The following is a 25070-nucleotide window of genomic DNA, read 5'->3' on the forward strand; positions in this document are numbered from 1 at the left end:
TTCATCTACTGCAGATATCGATCCCACCATTAGATCACACAGAAAGGAACTATTCAGGTTTAATGCATGCCTGGTTGGAATTAATTATAACTATGGTGTTGGTACTCCTGGGGAGTGAGTCCTGGCATCCCACAACCCTGCTACATTAGGGCGTGTATGAATATCTGTGCAGGGACAGTAGTGGATTCATCCATGAAACACCAAACAGAAAACAGCCCACCAGTGCTGAACTGTCACACAAGGCCAGGTCACATGGGTTAAGTACTGGAGAGGGACCAGCTACAGGAATCAAAACTGTTAACAGAGGAGGGAAGAGACATGGAATGACAATAAAAACTATGTTGAAATAACTAGGCCATAAGTAATAATTAACAAGAAAAAAATCATTTTAATAAATCAAATATTTTACTCAAATATTGTACACAATCATTGCAACATTTTGTGTGACATGTCCATAGAAATAAATCACTATATGGTTTGTATGTACACAGATTAGGGCTAAAATACAAGGCATAAGATTATTTTAAAAGATTACTTAAATATAAAAGCAGCATTTTTGAATACTAAAAATACCAATGATTGTATCCCCTAGTAAATCTTTGTAGATTTCTTAAAATTCTTTGATCAATTTGAATTTAGATTTGCACAACTTTCTGGACAGCATTTAGGTACAGTGATAGCTAAGTGCAATCTTTAAGGAGTTTCAAAATCAAGTCTCAAAGGCCTCCAGAATTATCTGCATTCCTCAAAATAGGAAATGTATCTACATAACCTTTCCTTTTCAAAGGGAAATGTCTGCATTGTTATGTTCATCTTTGTTATGATCACTTAGAGATCAAACGGGGGGGGGGGGGGCACAATAAGAAAGGTAACAGAGACTCAGCTCAATTCTTTCCTCTTCACTGCAGGCCGAATGACATGCTACAAACACCATTTATAAAGGCCACCTTCAATCAATCTAATAAAGATTGACTGAGACATACCAGTAAATATATGGCGACTTCCCTTTCCCACAGTTTAGCTTTGGGGCAATTGAATGGAATACACCTCCATGGGTACACAAGATGCTGCAGATGCTGGAACCTGGAGCAAAAAAGAATGCTGGAGGAACTCAGCAGGTCAGGCGGCATCTGTGGAGGGAAATGGACAGTCAATGTTTCAAGTCAAGACCCTTCATCTGGACTGGTCTCTGAAGGGTGTTGACCTGAAACGTTGACTGACCATTTCCCTTCATCGATGCTGTCTGAGTTCCTCCAGCAGTTCACTATTTTGTACATCCATGGATGCATGGGTTTTGAGATCACTGAGAGATTCTCCCATAGGATGTTCTCAGAAGAGCAGCAAGGAGAAGAGGAAAGCTTACCAAATGTTGCTCTAAACAATTCCTGGAGAGAGTTTTATCAACCAAATGCTGTGTGTGTCTGTTATTTTGGCAGAGAAGGGAGAGACAAGATGGAGTGGGAGTGGGTTCACTCATGTCCTTCACATTGTTCTACTTTACTTCTGTTTCTTTATCTATGCATATCTCTTCAGGTAGTAACTGAGGCGACTGGGCAGAAAACAAATATATGTCCATGAAACTGCAGCCTCTCCAATTCCAGGAACAACCCTGTTTCCAACTCTTCCTGGCAAAAGTGAAGTGGTTGCTCCTGGCTCAGGGATCAACAATAATATTTAATTACATCGTGCAAGAATTTTCTTTGTAAGCATGTCTGAGAGATTTGGTACTAGTAAAACTTGGCATGGATAAACTATCCTTTCAAACAAATGACCATGTGGATTAACATTTTGATAATATGATAATGAATTAATTCGGCAAAAAGGATGCTATGTAGAATTCAATATATTTGGCAATACTGATTCTTCATAGTGGATCAAAAGTATATGTTCCCTGGTACTGAAAATGGTGTACAACATTCACCACATTTACTTTCACTCTGGGCAGTGTTTTGGGTTAAAACAGTTGTAACAAGTCAAATTTTAGTGAATGGAATTTAGCTGATAAAAGAAAAACTAACAAATATTCAAGACACAACATCAAAAAAATCTGCCAAATTCCCTGGTCACTTACAGACATTAGATAATAAACTTCAAAACTAAACATTGCAGCTGCTGTCAGGATTTAAGTCTTGAAGATTAACTAATGATTACTACTGAACTCCACCTTCAGCAGCAGGTTGATCTGTTTCAAAAAAAAAATCACTGCAGATTGAACTAACCTGTCTTGGAATAGGAACACTTCTTTCCACCCACCTCTTCCCTTGGTTCATCTTCCCAATGAAAGCTGTGATTCCATACTAAGGTAACAGACAAAAGGCAGTCCTGCAAAGCTCAGCCCATGCATATTCATCTGCAAGTCTGACTAGCTAGCATTTGAAACCAAATGGATTGGCAAAAGACATCACAAGGCTGCCCAGTATTTGACTGTGTACACTTCTGCCATCAGTCCTTGGATAGCAGCTGGGAGTCTGCTGGTTGAGAATCTCCTTTTCCTCACTCAATGGCACCAAAGTCAACTGTGTTTTCTTCTCCCATCTGAACTGAAAACTTTGTGGTGCATTTACACACAAAACCTTCCACAGGGAGGAGCCCACAATGTTATTTTCCTTGTTTCAAGATTATACATTTTCAGAATAAAGGAGAAAAAAGCTCTCCCAGAATGAGACCCTTCATTCTCTTATTTTTGGTCAACTTTTTTGGCATGTGCTACAACCATTGAAGCTACCAATCAGCTATGATAGAATCCCAGTTTTTGTAGAGATGGGGCAGGTATGCTGGTATTTCAAAGTTCACAGTTTTGTCTCAATGTGCAAAATAATTTGTTGCATAGATTTGTTAAAAAAAATCAGTAGAATAGCTAGCACTCCAATCTTCTTTCAAGTAGAATGTTCTACCACGGTAGGGCGACATTTGCGGAGAATCTGAGTGTATATTGTTGTTACCTAGATCACAACCAGGACAGAGCTTTAGATCCTACCTTCTGATTCTAATAAAGTAACACTTCAGGAATGATTCAAGTAATTACTTAAATGCTTGCCTTGTGGTCATTAAGGCTGAAGTTAAATGAATATTAGAAAGGCCAAGAGGACTAGTAAAATTAGTTCCCCACTACCGTAGATTTCTTAAGCTCATATTCAGGTTGTTGGGAGAAATATTTGATTAATTTATTAGATGGAACTGAATGTAAACCACAAAGTTTCTTCTTCTGATGATTGCGGAGTAGTAAACAATAACTCAGTCCTATGAGCTCTTCACAATTTCTGAACCCTTGAGTATCTCCAACATGGCAACTTCAGGCAGCTTGGAGGCCATGAGAGAGGCCACACGTAGGAGCAAGGAACCGAAGTTTGCACATTCTTCTCAAGGAAAAGGAAAGCCTGGAACCACCAAACATTGGAAAACTGATTGGTCTGCGAGCGGGTTTTCAAGGTCTGTTGGGAATAAACAAGAACTTGTTTTAGGAGGTATTGTAGAATTATCCCATTGAAACACACAACAGGCCAAAATATGGAAAAAAAATAGTAAAAACCAAGTGTACATTTAGTAATTTAAATTCTCTCTGAACTAAGATTGAAGAGCTAATTCTAAAGGCACCATTGCCTGGAAATTATATTACTATCTTTCAATGGCTTTAAAATGGTGGTGAGGTTCACTTTAAATGCTGTATGTGAAAAGCTCAGAAAGATTAAGATATTCATCGTTAAACATTAGTTCTGTAGAACAAAATTACTTACTAAAATCTGACTTCGCAGGTTAAATGAGAATGTCATTTTTTCAGATCAGTGATGTTGAAAATCACATGGGAGCCTAAGTTTGCAAGTTGGGACATTTACAATGAGGAAAATTAAGCTGAAAAACACGATGATGCTGGAGGAACTCAGCAGGCCAGGCAGCATCCATGGAGAAAAACAGGTGGTCAATGTTTCCGGTCAGGACCCTACCTCAGGACTGAAGATAGGAAAAGGGGAAGCCCAATACATAGGAAGGAAAAGCAGCGCAGTGATAGGTGGACAAAAGAGGGGAGGTGGGGTGGGCACGGGGGGGGGGGGGGGGGTGGTGATAGGTAGATGCAGGTAAGAGAAGGTGATAGGCAGGTGCAGGGGAGGAGGGGAGAGCAGATCCATTAGGGGATGGGTCAAAGGTAAGGAGAGAAAAGAAAAGGGCAGAAAAAAGAGAGAGGGGGCTAGGAAAGGGAGGAAGAGAAGCAGCATGGTGGGGGGTTACTTAAAGTGGGAGAATTGGTCCTCTACATCGGTGAGAACAAACGCAGACCAGGTGACCTTTTCGCAGAACACCTGCCCTCCGTGCGTAACCGCGATCTGCATCTCCCCATTGCCAGTCACTTCAACTCCCCCTCCCCCCACTCCATCATAGATATGTCAGTCCTCGGCCTCCTCCACTGCCAGGAGAATTCCAAGTTCAAACTAGAGGAACAGCACCTCATTTTCCATCTTGGAACCTTGCAGCCTAACAGCATGAACATTGAATTCTCCCACGTAAAGTAACTCCCCATCATAATTCTTCTCTTCCTCCCTTTCCTAGCCTCTCTCTCTCTTTTCTACCCTTGTTTCCCTCTCTCTCCTTACCTTTGACACATCCCCTGGTGGATCTGCTCTCCCCTCCTTCCCCACACCTGCCTATCACTATCTCCTACCTGCATCTACCTATCACCACCCTGTGCCCACCCCACCTCCCCTCTTTTGTCCACCTTTCACTGCTCTGCTTTTCCCTCCTATATATTGGGCTTCCCCTTTTCCTATCTTCAGTCCTAAAGAAGGGTCCTGACCCGAAATGTTGACTGCCTGCTTCTCTCCATGGATGCTGCCTGGCCTGCTGAGTTCCTCCAGCATCATCATGTTTTTCATCGAGATTTCAGCATCTGCAGTCCTTTGTTTCTCTAGGAAAATTAGGCTGATGTCGCCTGAAAAAATATCAGTCAGGAAGGGGAACATGAGGTGTGATAAGGAATGGGAGACGAGGGGATAGGTTGGAAAGTGAAGAAGAGCTCTCATGTTTCTTTCTTCTTTTTCTCAAAAGTGCGATATTTCTGAGTGTAACCTTCAAAGTATATTTCCATGATCCAGCAGAAACTCACCGGAATATTGGCCATCGTATGGTACCACCAGAAGAGTCTTGTTGTAATGTAATAGGCCACTAAAACATCCACACTATAATGTTCATGGGCTATTAGGATGCACATAATTCCACTTGCACTGAGAAGCCAGCAGATCCACAGATACCATGAGTACCACCACAACCGACGTGGTGAATCTGTGGAAAGCAATAACAACAGCTGTGAAATCCTGAACCACTATCTACACATACAAAACAATCCATGGGCTACTGTTTTACCGTTACTACCTGGGAGGCTTTTTGCCTTATACCCACTAAAGTATTATGAGCCCTATAACATTCATGCAATCCAGTGAACAAGGTTAGAGTGCATGGAGTTGAGGATCATATTTTGACACTGAATGAGAATTGGTTATCAGGCAGAAAATAAAGAGTGGGAAAACAGATCTTTCTCAGACCGGCAAGCTGTGACAATGGGGTACCACAGGGATCTGTGCTTGAATCCCAGGTACTCACAATCTCTGTTGACAATCTGTCTGAGGGAGTAAATGTCAAATTTCCAATTCTCATGATGATATAAAAATGAGGTGAATAGGGAGGAGGATGAAGAGAGACTTTTGGTTGTACATAGACAAGCTGAGTGGCAAAGACATGGCAAATGCAATATAATGTGCAGACATCAAGGTATCCACTTTGGTGCTCAAATACGAAAAGCAAAGTATTTGCTTTTATTAGATTTGGTGCTCAAATTAGAAAAGCAAAGGGACCTGGTGTCCTTGTACATAAGTCACTGAAAGCAACATGCAAGGATAGCAAGGAATTAGGAAGGTAATTGGTATGTTGGCCTTTGTTATGAGCAGATTTGAGAGCAGGAGTAAAGATATCTTACAGCAATTATATAGGACCTTGGTGAGATCATATCTAGACTATTGCATATCATTTTGGTCTCCTTAACTGAAAAAAGGATACAGTGTACATGCTATAGAGAGAGTGCAGAGAAGTTTCACCAAACTGGTTCCAGGGACAGCATGTTTGCCAGAAGAGGAAATTGAGAAGACTCAGCCTATGTTCTCTTAAGTTGAGAGGAATGAGGGGAACACTCTGAAATATACAAAATCTTGGGCTCAACAGGCTGGATGCAGAGATGATGTTCCCTCTGGCTAAGGAGTGTGGAACCAAGGGTCACAGTCTCAGAATAAGGTTTAGGCCATTCAAGTCCAAAATGAGGAGAAATTTCTTCACACAGTGGATAATGAACCTTTGAAGTTCTCTAGCCTGGAGGACAGTGAAGGCTCAGTAGGTGAGTTCATTCAAAATGGAAATTGGAAGATTTCTGGATATTAATAAGGGAATCAAGGTTTATGGGGTCAGTGAAGGAAAATGGCCTTGAGGTAGAAGATCAGCCATGGTTTCACTGAACAGTGGAGCATGCTCAAAGGGCAACTGGCCCCCTCCTACTCCTGTTTCCTACATTCATTCTTAATCAGTTTTAATCAGTTTCACTTGCCCAGGAAGTGAAGACTAAAGGTTCTACCTGTTGCATCCCTAAAAAAGATTGAATTAAGAACTTAAGTTTTAAAAAAATACATTTATATAGCTATATTAAAGACTTCCCATCTGCATTATTTTACAAATTAGGGATCATTTTAACCTACCCTTTTACATCAAGTAACATATAGGCGAGGGTGAAGTTGGTAGTTTTCCAATTTTATTTAATTTACTCTGCACTGAAGACAACAGCATACAACCTCATCATCCTGTCCATTCTGTGGGGTGGGGGGCGCGGGTGGTGGGTTCTGCTTGATGAGTTGTTTTAAAATTGAATGCTTTGGCCTAGAAATTCATCTATGCTGGTTTTAGAGCATTGAAGTTTTGTTACATAGGTCCCTATTGATGTTTTAGAAAGCTCTCAAAAGGTTGCAGGATTCATTAGCAGTGGTTGAGAAACAGCAATGTTAGGCTCCCTGGTTTAATGCTGCACTTTGTTTCAGGAACAGTGGGCATTACTGGTCGAAATTCTCACTGGTCCCAGCACTTAGACACACCAGTGGAAGCGCATTAGCCACCCTTTAAAGGCACAAACACTAAAAACACAACTAGCACACTTCCAGTTTCCAAACATTGCTGTTGGTTTCACCATGGCTATCCCAATGATTCCTGACAGCAGGGTGTGCCTTTCCTAGGCAGGCCTTGAGGTTTGAGGATCAAATCACCCAAACAAGGGATGTCACCTGTTCAAGGGGGCTGGAGAGGCTACTAGGGTTAGAACAATACAGCACACAGGCCCACCAATGTTTGCACTGGCCATTGATGCCAAATTAAACTAATCCCATCTACCTGCACATGGTCCATATCCCTCCATTCCCTGCCAGTTCCTGCATCTGTCTAAATGCCTCTTAAATTTTGCTATCATATCTGCTTCTACCCCCACCCCAGCAGCTCATTCCAGGCACCTAGCATACTGTGTACAGGAAAAAAAACTTGCTTCGCAAATCACCTTTAAGCTTTTCCCATCTCAATTGAAGTCAATGTATTTCAAATGTAAGGAAGATGATGTTGCTTTGAACAGAGGCAGACCATTATCCTCTGTAAAATAGGACATCCCTTCTAATACAGGACTGTCAACGACCTTGACGGAGAACTTCCAGTGCTATGGCTAGGTGTTCCTGGCAGGGATCGCCAGGGAGCTCCCTCTTGGGTATGAATGCAGTGTCTGTACACCTATATGTCGGGAAATCCCAGAGTGCAGATGAACCAACTCTGTCTGCCTGCTCTAGTGGGCTGATTGAGAAGTGAAGTGTTGTCTGCAGAAGAGGATCAAATGATATCCCTAATCTATCAGTGACGAGCAAACCTAGAGAAGTCACATAAAATTGCTGTCTGGAATGGTCCTGAGGCTATGACATCAAGACCTGGGTCTCCTTGAATGTCTGTGGTACCCAAGGGACATCTTTCACATCCCCACGTCACTTGTGACTAGCAGTTCAAGGTCTAAATATATGGGCACGGTAAGTTGGTTTTGGCTGCAGTGTGAGTAAAGCTGTGTTTTCTGGGATTGAACAGCACTGGTAGTTATTTAGACGAATGTGGTTGAAAATATGGGCAAAAATAAATTTTAGGTATTACCATTTGAGCGAATTGGAAACTGGAAAAACAGTATAGGGGAACATCCCACACCAAAGTGGCAATAGGACATAATGAATGGCATTGATGCACTGGTACTCGTGTGAAGAATTGGTCACAGTGTAGTGTAATTTTCAACTTTGCAACACCTGTTTTATGGTGCTGTGCAGACATAGCCCCAATGCATCAATTTTTCCCCATTACTTTATTTCCAATGTCCAGATTAATAAATGGATTATTCCAGTGTAAATTATATAGTTAAAATCTTACACATGCACAACAGCAGTTGCTACCTTTGGTAACTATAGCATGATTTATTTACATGGGGTTGTCTCTATTGCAACTTTATAATAAAAGGGAAAACTGCATGGAAAAGTATTGACGAGCAGGGTTGAACACTCCTAAATACAGTATCTACCCATTGTATCAGAGCGTCTCACACACCCCAGTCACAACCTGTACTGAACTGCATGTAGTCAACTTGAACCAGAGTCAGCCTTCATCCCCCCCAGGGAGAGCATGCAATAAATCAGATCTGCTATCTTGCTGCTGATTGTTTGCAGAAAGTAAAGATCGCAGTCAAGGGAGTCAGATATTGCAGCAATGCAATCTGCACATAGTCTAATGGTTCAGAGCTTACAAATGAACGTTTGCCAATTGGGTACTGTCTGTGTTGTTGCCAATTGTACAACCACATCACCAAATATCAGCATCTGCTCCACAGAGTTTGAAGAGGGAAGCATGTGGGACCTAGGAAATTAGTCTCAGAACCCAAGCATGGAATATGTATCGGCAGGAAGTTCAAACTGACTATAATAATTGTTATTTTTAATTGTGTAGTATCAGAGCAGCAGGAAATGGCTGGAGTGTTCTTTATGTGTCAGATCTATCCCAAGCTTAAGGACAGTTGGTTTTAGGCAAGGAATAAAATCTTACATTACTGCTACACTGTTGTTTAACCATGTATCGAATGAATGCAGCTGTGGCTCATCAGAACAGCTTTCTCTGCGAGACTGGGTGTGGTGCAATACATTTTGTGTATACCATCTGGAAAATAACAGGATATGGAAATATAGCCTTCTGACATATCACAAAAGGTTCTGCGATACACTGAAACATTTAAATGAAACCCTTTATGTTCTTGTAACTGGCTGCAAAATCTTCTGACATGTGGAGCAATGAACCAAACACACAAATAACCTCAAAGAGCCTATAAGCAATTGAACATATATAAAGTCTGCAAACAGAAAGTAAAGCAAAGCAGGGTGCAACTTGCTTGCCAAATTTGTTGGTGAATTCAATACCATGTATGGGCCAATGTGGTTACTGAAGTGAAGTGTAATAGCAGGAATGCCAGTGAATGATAAGGAATCCCTTCCAACAGTTCAGCTACATACTGGTCTTGACTTCTGTCAGCAATATGCGAGAAAGCATTGAAACTGTATGTGGCAAAGGACTGAAAGTGGGTTGGGACAGGTTTTGAGAGGAAATGTGCCAACAGGCTGGTCCACACCCAGTCAATGTGAGCGTGGTTAAGTAGAGAAAGCAAGGAAGCCTTGTATACGATGTGTGTACTCCAGTCCTCCAGATAAGGACCACCATTCCATTGGACAGTTTGATATCTTTGCAGTAAATGTCAATGACATATTAATCATCTATGTGTATGGACACCCAGTCTCTTTGTACCCTTGAGTTATCCATTTTTAAGCCAACTATTCATGTTTTGTTCCCATTGATCTTCCATTGACATTAGATGAATATCAGAAAAACAGGCCTGTAAATTGTCCAAATAACAAAAGCCAAATTGGTTCACTTATCACTTGTCGTCCCTCCCCAATCCTACACCACAGTGGACAGGTGCACTGTGAAGTGGGTTAGCAAGGCGCTGTTATCCTAGGGCAACAGAGAGTGAGGAAATGCCAACCTCGCCAGCAATGCCCACCTCTGCAGCAATACCTGCAAGAAGAGCAGTCAGCTGTACCTCGCACTGAAGAGGGGTGGGTGGCTGTACAGTTGGTGATCTGTAATTCCAGAAATTGACCAAATGTATAGTATTTCAGTATGCTTTGAGAGAACCAAGGCTCTGTGCAATGTACAAGTTGTGAAGGACTGTGACAGAGGGGGAGGGAGAGCGCGCGAGGAAGGGACGGAGGGAGGGGGGATGCCCAAGCCCAGGTGGGTTTTGACTGCCTACAGAATCCTAGTATTTTCAATGCAGATGTAAAATAGTTTCCTTATATCTGAATCCGATCCTGAAAGCTTTTTAGAAATGCTAACATTCATGAGTTTTCCGTTTACACATAGCATGTCACGTCAATCTGAGGTTAGCGTGGCTCAGCAAAGAAACCAATGGCTGGGACGTTTCAAAGGTTTTTATTGTCCCCGCCTGACAAGTATCCCATTATGGCAATGTAATTCCATTGAAACTGGCTTCCCACCTGAAATCTTATTGAACTGAAAAGTGTGATTGCAGTGTAATTAGTGAAATTGTACTTGACCCTCTTAAAGGCATTTCAGAATTGACTTCTTAACATTAAAGGTCATGTCAAACAGCTGACACAAGAGTCCAGATGGGAAATGAGAAAGCAGCTGAAGCCTGTTTACTTAGGCCTGGTGGGGAGAGGAAGTGTAAAATGTAATCTTAGACCAAGAAGGAAGCATCAATCACAATGATTATAGCTAGTGGATGTTTACCTTAAAAAAATAAGAACTCTCTGCCACAGAGGCACTGTAAGCAGGAATGTTGAACCGGTCAGTGATCAGATATCAGAAGATGGACCACTAAGACAGGGACTGTTCTAGGGAAGGGCGGCCTGGTCAGTCACTGGAAGTCCTGCCTCATTTAGATTGTCAGGTTGACTCCCAGGATGGTTGTAAGTACATGCAGGGTTCAGTTCATAGCACCGAAAGGTAGAGAGAGAGGAAAGGGTAATGTAGAATCGGCTGTTACATTTAGATTACTGTAATGTGTTCATCTCAAATAAAGGGATTTCACCTCAGAATAAGGAATTCTGTTTTTTTTTTAAATCATTACGTGCCAGTGACACTGCTAAAAGCAAGTTTTTCATTGTACCTGTACCTCACCGTACTTGTGCACATGACAAGAAACTTGACTCAACATGAAATCTTGTATCAGGACTTCTGCACTGTAATTTAGTTACTGGCCTATTGTAAACATAGGTAGGCAGGAAGATACCCAAAAGGAGGAAATCTGGTAAAAGTGTTCCTGGCAGAAGATCTGTCCTTGTGACTCTGACTCTAACCGTCAAAATATCCAGCAAGGTCTCCAAAGAACCCTTTTAGCATTCTAGGGCAATGCTTGATCTCTGCTTGTTGTTTCCCTGCTATTGATACTAGTAAGGATTCACATGAAAAGTCAGACATTTCACTACATTGTGGCACAGTGTACCAGAGCACCAATGCGTCTACTCCCTTGCAATATCCCAGTTAAGATCAACACCTACCTGCCAACAGGAAACCACTTACATTCTTTTATAAACAAGTAAGTGATGGTCAACATGACAGTGTGACCACTGTAGAGAAAGTCTCCACACATGATGTGTGACCCAGTAATGGAAAGCCCTCCACCAGATATCAGCTTTAAGATTCGTTGCAGTTTGGCCTGAGAATCCCCATACAGCTGGAAGAGAACAAAACAAGGATAAGACATTTGCAGACTCTTCTCAATCCGGTCAAATGACCCAAAGCCCAGGCTTCTCCCACTCTGGAGATAAAAAATCACTGAGGAGGTATGAGAGTAACTTCAAGTGTCCCACTGGAACTTTGCACAAAAGCAAAAAAAAATGGAGGCTGTTACTTTAATTTACCCAAGGAATTTCTTGCAAAATATTAAATTTTAAAAAATTGTATCCACCTTAAATGCTATTATTCAACTTGAACTCAAACCGTGAATTGTTCCTTTGTTTTTTTTTTAATAATTAAACAGACTTGTAGTGTATTGTTTCTCTAATGCCTTGTAACTCAATCAGATCATGAGGACAAAAAACACATCAGTTTATTGAGATAAAAATTGAACAATAACGTTGCAGTGATCAACCATAACATAGGTGATAGCAGCCCATTGACCTTAAAGCTGTTGATCTCATAATCTGATATACCACAAAACTTTAAATAAATTTGTTATAACAACTAGATAATTAATTTTTTTTATTATTATTCAAGGGATGCAAGCCAACTGGGAAAGTCAGTATCCATTTTTAATTTAATCATAAAATTTGCAATTACAATGCAGGTCATTTATCTGTCATCATTCACTGTACTGCACACATCACTACATTCACTTGCAATATTTATCTCAACATGGCATAAACTCTTCATTCCTAAACATTCCATCAGTGATAAGTTTGCCAGTGCCCAGCCCCTCTGTGTCTAATAGTGAGCCTTTCCTTACAGAGCCTTTGCAGTGACTGCATCAAATTTCAGTGCATTCCTCAGCAATATGGTCCTGCAGTACGGCACGTAGCAGTCAGGAGCCGACAGCTCCTTGCACCAGAAGACCAGCAAGTTTCAGGTAAACCAAAGTGAGTCTCTCAGCAAGCTGTTGATCTTCCAACAGCAGTCAACATTTATCACTGTGTGCATTCCTGAGAACACTCCATAAAGCAGTGATTCCTGTGTCACACTATTACTTGGGATGAACCTCAGTCAGCATTTATTGACCATCCCTAACTGACCCTCAAATGAATGGCTTGGCTTGGCTAGGTTAAGGGTCAAGCAAATTGCTGTGGACCTGGAGTCACATTTAGATCCTGGTCAAGGAAGAACATCAGAGAACCAGATGAGTTTTTAATGAGTCTGGTGGTTTCATCATCAATACTGATAAATTCTGGAATATTGAACTAGTTATTTCGATCAAAGACCTTTGCCTTGAAAGATTAGGTTTTTACTTTCTGCACTGTTATTAGCAGATCAGCTGGGTGTTCTCAGCGTTTTCTGTTTGCATTTCAGATTTCCAATGTTTATTGTTGTTTGTTTTTGGTAGTTTGCTTTGGGCAAAGTCAGCATGTCTGCATCACAGAGGTAAAGTTGGATAATGTTAACTTGTCTCCAACCATAACAACCCCAAATGTCAGGCTTTTTAAAATGTATTTATATGCAATTTAATGACAACATAGAGGTTTATATTCAGTAAGTCACTGACAAAACAGAACAGATAATCTCAGATGTATTATTACAGCACCAGCTTTGCTTTACTTGGGTTTTTGAAGAAACTGGAGTTCTAGTCTGTTCCAGATAAAAGGTCAGATTTCACGTTATTTAAGGAAATAACATGGGTTTTGCCCAGAGCACTCTTTCTCTCCTCATCAAATTTTCCACTCATTCCCACTGAAAGGTGCGGAATCCTTCCTGCCACGTGACATGTCATTAACGTGATCATCCTTCTTTAGTGAGCTGAGACACTTTCAAGAGGGAATACGAGGGGTATTGATGCAAATAGAACGCAATGGTTTGATGGTACAATAAATATATTGATTTGATGGTACAATGAATGTAAAGAAGGATGTGTACTTTTTGTATTGTATTTCCTGTATATATTGTTATGAACAGGGCATATATTTGAAGTATACCTTGGGATGTCATGTTACAGTTGTACAAGACACTGGTGAGGCTGCACCAAGAAAACTGTGTGCAGTTCTGGTCGCTATACTGTGGGAAGGATGTGATTAAGAACATCGAACATAGAACACTACAGCACAGTACAGGCCCTTTGGCCCACAATGTTGTGCCAATATTTTATCCTGCTCTCTTTGGGTTTGCGAGGAGGGTGTGGCAAAAGATGCAAGGGTCCTTGTCACAGTTCATCCCCAGCAGCTGCGTAACAGAGGATTCTCTGATCCAAGGGCTGTTCCCGGGGACACACACACACAGACTGACATCAACTGCTGCTGGAAGGTCATCAACTCGGTGAAAGACGCCTTTTGGTCTTCCCGAAACTTGTTGGTCTTCCAGCACTGCGAGGTGTCCGTAGGGGAATGCTGCCAGCTGGCACATTCCAGGCTGCAAGAGTACGTACTGAGGGACGCACTGAAGCTGGGTGCAGCCAATGCAAGGGCCCAGTGGGGAAGGACTACAGTTTAGGATTCTTCTGCCACTGGAGAGGGAGGGGCGGGGTCAGGGAGAAAGCCCCTTATTATTGTAAATACGGGACTGGGTAGCCCCCAGGGAGTCACGTGTGGCATCGGTGCTGTTTTTTTTAATATAAAAAAGTAACACTGATGAATGATCTGTACAAGAATGTAAAGACTTGCACTGTTTCATAATTGTATATAGTTTGTCTTTTTATTATGAATAAAGTTTATTTTGGAATAAAAAAATTCTTATCCTGCTCTAAGATCTATCTAACCCTTCCCTTCCACATAGCCCCCTATTTCTTGATCATTGATGTGTCTAAGAGTCTCTTAAATGTCCCTAATGTATCTGCCCCCACAACCTCTGCCAGCAGTGTGTTCTACGCACCCACCACTCTGTGTAAAAAAAAACTTAACCCTGACATCCCCCTTATACCTTCCTCCAATCACCTTAAAATTATGTCCCCTCGTGTTAGCCATTGTTGCCCTGGGAAAGAGTCTCTGACTGTCCACTCGATCTATGCCTCTTATCATCTTGTACACCTCTATCAAGTCACCTCTCATCCTCCTCTTCTCCAAAGAGAAAAGCCCTAGCTCACTCAACCTATCCTCATAAGCTAGAGAGGGTGCTGAAAAGACTCACAAGAATGCTTGTGTTATAAAGAGTGACTGGATAGGCTGGGACATTTTTTCCTCTGGAACAAAGGGGTGATCTTATAGAGGTTTATAAAATCATGAGGAGCACAGATCAGGTGGATGGACACAGTCTCCTTCCTAGTGTAAGTGAGACTAAAATTGGAGGATATAGATTTAAGTTGAGAGGGGTAAGATTTAAAGGGGACCCGAGAAGCAGGTTTTTCCACACAATGGGTGGTGGGTATATGGAACGAGCTGCCAGAGGAAGTGGTACAATTACAATGTTTATGAGACATTTGGACAGGTTCATTCATGGACAGGAAAGATTTAGAAGGATATGAGCATAAAGCAGGCGAATTAAACTAGCTCAGGAAGGCACCTCAATCAGTATGGACGAGCTGGGCCAAAGGACCTGTTTCCATGTTTTATAAGTCTATGACTCTAAATAAAAAAAAAAGTAGCTGTCTCTCTTTGGTCTGCCCAAAACTTGTTGCTCTTCCAGTTGTAAGGAGATATCTGCAAGCATGTGCTGCTGACTGGCACATTCCAAGGTGCAGGTGTACTGCTGAGGGATGCACTGAGGCTCAGTGCAGCTACTGCAAAGGCTTTGTAAGGAAGGAACACAATCTAGGGTCCTGCTGCTACTGGATTCTAAGGGGCTGGACCTTGCGTAACAACATCTCAAACAGTTCAGGGGTACACTGCCTGAGGAAATACGAGTGGCTTTGATGCATTCTAAGAGAATGTATTGAATTGGTGCGACAATGAATGCAGAGAAAGATACATCTTTATTGTATTACTGTATATATTATGAATAAAGGATATCGTCAGGAAGGGGTAGCTAGCTCTCAGTGACTTCATATCAAATACTGAGCCTGTCCTTGCCTAATGCACTCTTGCCTATCAGGAAAGGTCAGAGTCAAAGCATCACAGCACAGAACAGGTCCTTAACCCACTCACCACACTGACCAGAGTTTTCAACACCATCAACACAAATCAGAGTTTTCATGGTGCCTCGGTTGTGGTCAGGGGTGGGGTCCCATGGTTACTTTTCTCTGAAGATACCAAGACCAATTTATAGTCTTTCAATCTTTGTTTTGGGAAGATTGCCTAATGCAACACAGAACAAAAGCAGGAGAATTCTTGGTCTCAGATTCTCAATCGGATAAATAAAGAGACTTTTTCTTTAATACTTGATGAACACTACAACAAATGAACTGGCAGCCTTAGATGCAGCTACAAGCATTACATCAAAAAGGAAATAACTTCCTTTCTCCTTCAATTTTATAGCTTTCTGTATAATCTGGGCATGTCCCAAATCCACACCATTAGTAACACATTACACAAAGATTAATCTGATTTTGGCTGCTACCTGACTCCCACATTGAGTCATCTTGTCTCACCGTCAGACATATTCCCTTTATTCCACCCATTCCTCTCACTCATACTGAAAACTAACTTGCTTTTTCACTTTGGGACCCTTCAAGAGAGATGTTAACTGCTTTTCTTTCCACCCTTCCCACCATCCAGGGACCCTAAGTGCTTTTCAAGGTAAGCAGTGATTCACATGCACCTCTTCCAGCCTAGTGCATCGCACTTGGTGCTGAAAATGTGGTATCGTCTGCATTTAGAGAAACCAAATACAGACTGGGTGATTGCTTTGCAGAGAGTCTACATTCAGTCTGCAGGAATAACCCTGAGCTCCCAGTCGCCAGCCACTCTGATTCACCATCCTACTCCCGACGCTGACTTTTCTGTCTGTGTCCCCTTGCACAGTGAGGCCCAATGCAAACTTGTGGAACAACACCTCACCTTCTGTCTGGGCATGTTGCAACCTCGAATTCCCCAACTTCAGGTAACTCATTCTTCTTTCTGTTCAGAACTGGCCATTTCCACACGCCATCATTTTGACTGGGTTTTTTTTGTATACACTGGCCTACTGTGCATGTCCCACAGTCTTACTATTAGTAACACCAAAAAACCATAAGATTATAGGAGCAGAATTAGGCCCTTCAGCCTAATTAGTCTGCTCCCATCATTCAATCGTAGCTGATTTTTTGTCAATTCCCATTCTCCCTCATTCTCCCCGTAACCTTAGCCCCCTTACCAATCAAGAACCTGTCAATCTCTGCCTTAAATACACCCAATGACTTGGTCTCCACAGATTAACCACCCTCTGGCTGAACAGATTCCTCCTCACCTCAGTTTTAAAGGGACGTCCCTTTATTATGAGGCTGTGCCCTCAGATCCTAGACTGTCCTACCAATGGAAGCATCCTCTCCACATTCACTCTATCCAGACCTTTCAGTATCCGGTAGGTTTCAATGACATTCCCCCTCATCGTTCTGAACTCCAAGCACAGGCCCAGAGACATCAAACGCTCCTCATAGGTTAAGCCTTTTATTCCTGGGATCATTCTTGTGAACCTCCGCTGGACCCTCTCCAGGGTTAGCACACCTTTCCTTAGATTCCAAAATTCTCGCAATATTCTAAATGCAGTCTAGACCCACGCCCTATAAAAACACTATATACAGACAATGAAGCATAATCTGAACTTAATGACTACGTAACCACCACATTAACACATTTGGTCTCACTATCAGAGATCATCCCTTTGCTCTACCTATCTCTCCCCCACCTTCTCTGCTACCTAAAACTAACTTGTTTTCTCTCTATCCCAGTTTGGATGAAAGTCCCAGACCTGGAACACGAACTGTTTCTCTTTCTACAGACACAGCCTTTCCAGCATGTCCTGTATTCATATAACTTTGGAACCACTGGAAAATATTGGCAAGCACATCAGGACCTCCTCTCTCACAATTATCCCCCATCATATTGTCCTTTCAGGGAACATAGTTCGAGTCATTGCTATAAATAACCTTGAGCCACTATGCGGCAAAGCTGCAGAAACAACAGTCAGAGAAGTTTGCTGGATTAAGAGAGGCGCAGTAGCCCAGTCTGACTACTCACTATGGCGGTACACTGAAATCCAACTGCCCCCATCCCTCTCTGACCCCCATGTTATCAGCACCACCAAGCTGTAGTTTTATTCTACTGACTACAATCTGATGGCAACACATACTCTCACAGAACACAAGGAAATTGGAATAGGTGGGCTATTTGGCCCCTCAATCCTGCCCCACCGTTTAATATCCAATCTGCCCCAGGCCTCATCTGCCAGTTCCCCATAGCTCTCAATTCCCCAAACTCAAAAGTTTGTCTCCTTCCTCTGTAAACACTCTCAATGACCTTGTCTCCACTGGGATAGAGACTTCCAGAGGTTCACACCTTCTGTGAGGAGAAGTTGCTGCTTACCTCAGGTTTAAGCGTTGCCCACCGATCTTGTAGCAATGTCTCCTCTTCTGAGACTCTCCCCACAAGTGGAAAGATCTCAACATCTCCCAAAGGATCTTGTATGTTTCAAAGATCACTCCCTCACTCTTCCAAACAACAATGAAGATATTTTAATTTCTTTAGCTGCTCATGATAGGAAACCCTCACACTCTAGGAATTAGCCTGGTGTAATCTGTTTTGGACTGCCTCCCAAAGCCAACATATCCTTTCTTAAATAAGGAGAGTAAAACACCGAAATCTCACTAAACAAATAAAAGTATGTAAAACACATGGAGAGTTTGGTCTTAGTTCTTACCTTTGGTGCCACACTGGAAATGCATTCAGGCACAGGCAAAGTTGTGATGTACATGGTGATACACCTGTAAAGGTACAGAGTTCCCATTATGAAGAAAAACCTGCGTCCCACAATTGACCTACGGTAAAAAAAAGAAATGTTAGCTTAGTATCATTTCATCACCTCCAGAGTGCACACTGCTGTATCACAGACAGGACGCCCCGAGAATAAAATATGCTCCGAGCTGTTGGATTTCTGTTCCCATCTCCAGAAAACTTTTAAATGAACAGCAGTTTATGAAAAATAAAAACAAATAAACACCTAAAGCATCTTTCATAACACCACCATCTCTGCTCCATCAACCAATGTTGGAACTTAATACATCAGGAATAAAAGCACCAGTAGGCTCCTTGTAACCTATTCCACTGTTCAATAAGATCATGGATGATCTTCTTTTCTCAGCTCCATTTTTCCATATTGATCCCTTAATCGCCTTAATACACAAAACTCTATCAATCTGTCCCTAATTAACTCAGTGCCTAAGACTTCACAATGCTCCAAGATAGAAAATTAACATTCATAACCCTCTCTGAATGACCAATTACTTATTCTGAAACTTTAGCCCCTGGTTCTAGATGCCACAGCCAGATGAAACATCAACCCTTCACCTACCCTGTCCAGCCCCATAATGATTTTGTATGTTTCAATGAGGTCAAGTCCTACTCTTCGAAGCTCTCTTTATGCCCAATTTGCTTAATCTCTCCTTAAAGGACAAACTCCCATTGCCAAGAATCAACATGGTGAACCTTTGTTGCACTCCCTTGTTGCAGTATAATTCCTCATGGCCATTTCCCAAATGCACTTCAAGGGGGAAAGGTGCTAGCTGGCTCTTCAGTTCTGGAGAGTGGCTACTGCTAAGACCTTGGTTCAGTCTATGTCCACAGATATTCCAAAATACATATTTGCTAGAAAAGTCAGAATAACACAGCATGGAAACAGGCCCTTTGGCCCAACGTCCATGCCGACCAAGGTGGCCATCTAAGCTAGTCCCATTTGCCCGCATTTGGCCCATATCCCTCTAAACCCCTCCTATCCATGTACTTAACCAATTGTATTTTGAATGTTGTTATTGTAACGGCCTCAACCACTTTAAGGCAGCTTATTCTATATGCACATCACCCTCTGCATGAAGTTGTTGTCTCTCAGGTGCCCTTTCAATCTAAACTGCTACCAAACCCAATTCCCTTGCTCAACAATCCCTTAGCATAATGCTACAAGTTCTATTCAATTTGAATTTGCCCAATAAAAATTTGCCCAATCATTTTTACTATACCGGTAAACAGTTAATTGAAGAGGACACCAGAAACTGAAATAGCATTGTTCTGGTTCATTCATATTACAAGTGAAGTTCTTTCCGTCAAGGAGGTAAACCCATGTTGGCATAGTAACGCACCCTATGGATCTCAACATACCACTGAACTCTTTTTTTTAAAATACATGCTACTGGTTGTTAAGAAACATGCAACTAACTTCATGACTCTGCTGGTCTGAATATCTTCCCTTCTCCCAGGCCACTCCAGGCCTCTGCTTGGCACTGCACTCCCTGCTTTACAGCAACAAGCTGAGAACGTTGGATCAACTCACAGATAAAACCCTGCATCAGACAGATTTAGCATTACAAGATAGGAAGTGTGAAAAATATGGGATGCTCCAAGGTGCCTGAGGAAGCTAGCATTTGAGTGCTGTTATATAGAACAGTACAGGCCCTTCAGCCCACAATGTTGTGCTGAACTATATGAACACCTCCTCCATGATCAATCTAATCCTTCCCTTCCGCACAGCCCACAACCCCTCCGTTTCTCTTACTTCCACATGCCTAAGAGCCTTTTAAAGGTCCCTGTTGTATCAACCTCTACAACCACCCCCGGCAGTGTATTCCAGGCACCCACCACTATGTGTAAAGAACCTACCTCTGACATCTCCCCTGAACATTCCTCCTCTAACCTTAAACAGACGTTTTCTGGTATTGGCTATTACCACCCCAAGAAACAGGTGCTGACTGTCCACTCTATCTATGCCCCTCAATCTTATACACTTCTATCAAGTCACCTCTCATCCTATGTCGCTCCAAAGAGAAAAGCCCTAGCTCATTCAACCTTTCCTCATAAGACATGTTCTCTAATCCAGGCAGCATCTTGGTAGATCTCCTCTGCACCCTCTCTAAAGCTTCCCCATCCTTCCTATAGTGAGGTGACCAGAACTGTACACAGTACTCCAAGAGTGATCTAACCAGAGTTTTATAGAGCTGCAGCATTACCTCGTGGCTCTTGAACTCAATCCCCAGCTAATGAAGGCCAGTACACCATATGCCTTCTTAACCACCCTATCAACTTGCGCAGCAACTTTGAGGGATCTATGGACTTGGACCCCAAGATCCCTCTGTTCCTGCACACTGCTCAAAATCCTGCCATTTAGCTTGTCCTCTGTCTTCATGTTTGTTCTTCCAAAGTGTATCATTTCACACATTTCTGGATTGAACTCTATCTGCTACTTCTACACCCAACTCTGCATCCTGTTGTAACCTACAACAACCTTCTACACTATCCACAACCCCTCCAACCTTAGTGTGATCCGTAAACTTACTAACCCACCCCTTCACGTCCTCATCCAAGTCACTTATAAAAATCACAAAGAGTAGGCGTCCCAGAACAGATCCCTATGGAACACCACTGGTCACCGACCTCCAGGCAGAATATCAGCCAAGTCTCCACGGACCCCATGCCTCATGACTTTCTGGATGAGTCTACCATGGGGAACCTTGTCAAATGCTTTACTGAAGTCCTTATACACCACATCCACTGCTCTACTTTCATCTATTTGTTTTGTCACCTCCTTGAAAAACTCAATTAGGCTCGTGAGGCACGACCTGCCCCTCACAAAGCCATGGTGACTATCCCTAATAAGACTATGCTTCTCCAAATGCTTGTAAATCCCGTCCCTAAGAATCCTCTCCAATAGCTTGCCCACCACTGGTCTATAATGCCCAGGATTATCCCTATTACCTTTCTTGAACAAAAGGTGCTTCAATTGAGGGGTGCTTCAAGGTCTGAGGAAAATAGAGAGAAGACTGTATGGCAACATCTGCTTTGGGACCCTACACAGCCTAAATATTACCATTTTCATTCAGTGAGGTAATGGAAAAAAAACTAAACCATGATCCAGCAACCTTTTAAGTACGTGGAGAGAATGTAGATAGAAGCTATTAATACAAATATCACTAACATTTGTAAATTTATAGCATCAACCCAAGTTCTTCTGTGGGAGAATCGGAGGCCAGAGTCACAGAGTAACAGGGTTGGGGGCACTGAGTTCAAGGCATGAAGCATTATTCACTTGTTGTCAGTTCTAAATTTAAACGTAGAAAATATTCTTAAGATTATTCAGAAGGCTAGCTTATCCCTTTAAGATAAATCAACAGAATAGGTGTGCAGAAGTCTTAACTTTCTGGCTCCAGCACTAAACCATGTGTTGAAACTCCTCTGTGCAGAACTGAGCCTAGTTCAGGCTGATACTTGAATCTGGTAAAAGTGCTACATTCTAAAAGTTACCGTCACAGTGAGACATCAAGCAAAGCCTGGCCTCTATGACACTTTTCAAAGCTAGGCAAGGGAGTTCGCACAGTATTCTGGTCAACTTGTGTTCTTTCTCAGCATTGGAAAGCAAAATATATCCGGGCAATTTTCTGGTTAGACTTGTTGGGAGATTGTTATGTGCAAAGACCATGCTTCAACACACTTTGCTACAAAACACTTTGGAATGCCTCAATATTGTTAAAATGGCTGTAGAAATGCAAACATTTTTTCCTTTCAGCAACTTACACTTTCAAAAGTTGGTACAAGATTTTTGTCAACATGTTAAAGCAATCTTAAATCAATGTAAACCAGCCTGCATATCAATCATGGTGTACAGTCATTGTGTTCTCAGATAAAATATTAGTGCCACTCCTTATCCACATCCTGGGCTGCTAAATGGATGGAATGAAACTTCCCTATACTTAAACACCAGGAACTTCAAGTCTTCCTAAATTAGGAGGAGTTCCCACTCACACAAGCTACAGCAGAATTTTGAATACCCTCAGCAACATTTTAGATATGTGGGCAAAATGCTAAGGGAACATAAAGAGATAATAAAATGCTGTTTTTATACCGTAGTAAGACAGTAAGTAAGACAGTAAATTACCTTCAAGGCAAGGGCAAATCCCCAATTTTTTTGCCACAAATCTTCTGGTATCCATGTAAAATGTTTGTTTGGTGGAATTGTGGCTAAAGTTGTAATACGCCTTGTCAATGCACTCAGTGTAATTTCCTGCAAGATACTTTAGGACTATTTGAGTCATCAGCCTTCCTCAGTTTATTGTAAAATTAAATCTTGCGGCAAAGCCTTTTAGTCCTAAATACCACAAGATGATTTGGCAAGGATGACCTCGTCTTCCTGCTAACTGCAGTGGAACAGAGTCAGCTGTGACTCAGTGCTTAGCACTTCCATGTGAGTCAGAGGGCTGTGTGTTCACGTCTCAATCCAGAGACATGAATACAAAAAGCTTGGCTGGAACTCCAGTCCACCAACAACAAAAAGAGTACAGCAACTTTGTGGGTGTTTCCTTTCGTAGGGGATGTTAACTCAAGACCCTTTCCTCCCTCTCACATGGATGTAAGTGGAAACATCAGATACTGGAATCTGGAGAAATAAACAATCTGAGGAACTCAGCAGGTCCAACAGCATCTGTGGGCAGGAAAGGAACTGTTGATGTTTCAGATTAAGATCCTGCATCAGGACAGAGAGCGGAGAGGGAAGACAGCCGGTATAAAGAGGGGGAGCGGGGATGACAAGGGCCAGTAGGTGATAGGTAGACTGAGGAGGGGTGAAGGATGATGGACAGAAGGGGGGGAGGGGTGGAGAGAGAGGCAGATGGGTGATAGAGAAAGAAAAGGGGCAGATGCAGCCCGGTGGGGAAGGGGAGGGTGAAGGTAGAGACAGAGGCTGGAGGGTGATAAGCAGAGACTCAAAGGATACAAATGCTGGAATCTGATACATAAGGAGGGTGAGGAGGGGACCATTAGAGGAGAGATGAAGGGAAGATGGAACCAGATTGGGGAGGGGATTCAGTGGGTGAAGTGTTTGGGTCGTAGGTGAATGGAACCAGGAGGAAGAGGGTATGGGAAAGGTAACAAAAATGGAAGAACCAGATGTGGATTGTAAGGAGAGCGCGAAAAACACAGGAGGTGTTAACTATTTGAAAGATACATAAAGGGCTACATTTTGAGATGCCCTGTGATCTTGAAAGGCACCACATAAATGCAAACTTCTTTTCCTGCAAGCCAACAGAACTACTTAGTCTCATTTTAAGCTCAGTCACTACCAACTGGTTGTGGATTCAAACTCTAACCGCCCTGTCTAAATCTAAAGACTTTTTTTTTGCCTTGACTCTTGGTTTAGGAGAGAGGGGCAAAATGTCACCCTCCACTGAAAAATGCTCAATATGGTAATGTGCATGTTGAATTCTACTTCTAAATTTCAGTTCCAATGTCTTCAATGGAACTGAAGTTCGGAACTGGTGTCAATGTGCATCTGTTCCTTCATTGTGGATTTAGTGCATGCAACAGAGGATAAATATCTGCTACTGGATCAGTGGGAGAATTCAAAATGTTTTAATAGCCTGACTAATGGACCACAAGAGGAAAGTTTCCAGCAATTAGAGCTTTAACACCCTGTGTTTCTCCTTATTTAGAGTGGCAAATGTTGAGTCTGCTGTGTTTGGAACTGCATCACCGGGCAGTGAAGCTCTCAGTAAACTTCTTGCCAATTACAATTTAAGAACAAAGTTTGAGCTTTGGCTCAAGGGATCCATCCAAACACAAAACAGAACATCTAGACACACTTCAAATTAATTTGCAAGGCAATTTATTCCAATCAAACATTTTTTATACCCTCCTAAATTTACTTTTCTTCTTCTAAATTAAAAGAGTAATGTGTATTTTTACTCTGTCTCACTTTTGACTCAGCAATAGCACAGCCTCAGTGGGTGGATGCTTGTTTCAGAGCCAGAAGATTATGGATTCAAGTCCCACTCCAGAGACTCGAGTATAACAAGTTGGCTCTCTGATGCTGTTGGAGATGCTACCTTTCGGATGAGATCCTAATCTAATGCATTGCCACCACTCAAAACAAAAGGGTAAATGGAATTCTCCTAGTATCCTAGTCACAGGGACCTTTTTGACCCAGAGGGTGGTGAGTACCTGGAATACACTGCCTGAGAGACTGGTGGAAGCAGAGTCACTGATAGCATTTAAGAAATGTCTTGAATTGCCTAGGTATTGAAGGCTAAAGGCCAAGTGCTAAAAGATGGGATAATACAGATAGGTGCCCACTGGTCAGCATGGATGTGGTGGGGTGAATGGCCTGCTTCCATGCTGTGTTATGTATTATGTGCCATGCTATGACTCATTATTTATCCCTATCCA

General features: G+C 42.1%; 1 protein-coding gene and 1 long non-coding RNA gene across 6 annotated transcripts in view; one reads left to right on the forward strand and one right to left on the reverse strand.

Annotated features, from left to right (window-relative positions):
* The window catches only part of LOC127566650 (uncharacterized), a 65047-nt gene that overhangs the window by 4302 nt on the left and 35675 nt on the right, over window positions 1–25070 (forward strand). The window contains exon 1 of one of the 2 annotated variants that reach the window (XR_007955764.1): window positions 12677–12727. The exons of the other annotated variant lie outside the window; for it this stretch is intronic. This is a non-coding gene — a long non-coding RNA (uncharacterized LOC127566650). Of the gene's footprint in view, window positions 1–12676; window positions 12728–25070 lie in introns of those variants that run through there. 2 annotated transcript variants of the gene reach the window in all.
* Window positions 369–25070, reverse strand: part of sgms2a (sphingomyelin synthase 2a) — a 69192-nt gene continuing 44490 nt past the window's right edge. For 2 of the 4 annotated variants that reach the window (XM_052009113.1, XM_052009122.1), the window contains exons 3-6: window positions 18571–18688; window positions 11683–11836; window positions 5096–5271; window positions 369–3431 (exon numbers count right to left, since the gene is read on the reverse strand). In XM_052009113.1, the coding sequence (XP_051865073.1) occupies window positions 3252–3431; window positions 5096–5271; window positions 11683–11836; window positions 18571–18688 (628 nt within the window). In that variant the 3' untranslated portion in view covers window positions 369–3251. The remainder of the gene's footprint in view (window positions 3432–5095; window positions 5272–11682; window positions 11837–18570; window positions 18689–25070) is intronic. The other 2 variants (XM_052009137.1, XM_052009130.1) reach the window with 2 other exon arrangements.

The sequence above is a fragment of the Pristis pectinata genome, chromosome 2 (genome assembly GCF_009764475.1).
Source record: "Pristis pectinata isolate sPriPec2 chromosome 2, sPriPec2.1.pri, whole genome shotgun sequence".
Lineage (NCBI taxonomy): Eukaryota > Metazoa > Chordata > Chondrichthyes > Rhinopristiformes > Pristidae > Pristis > Pristis pectinata.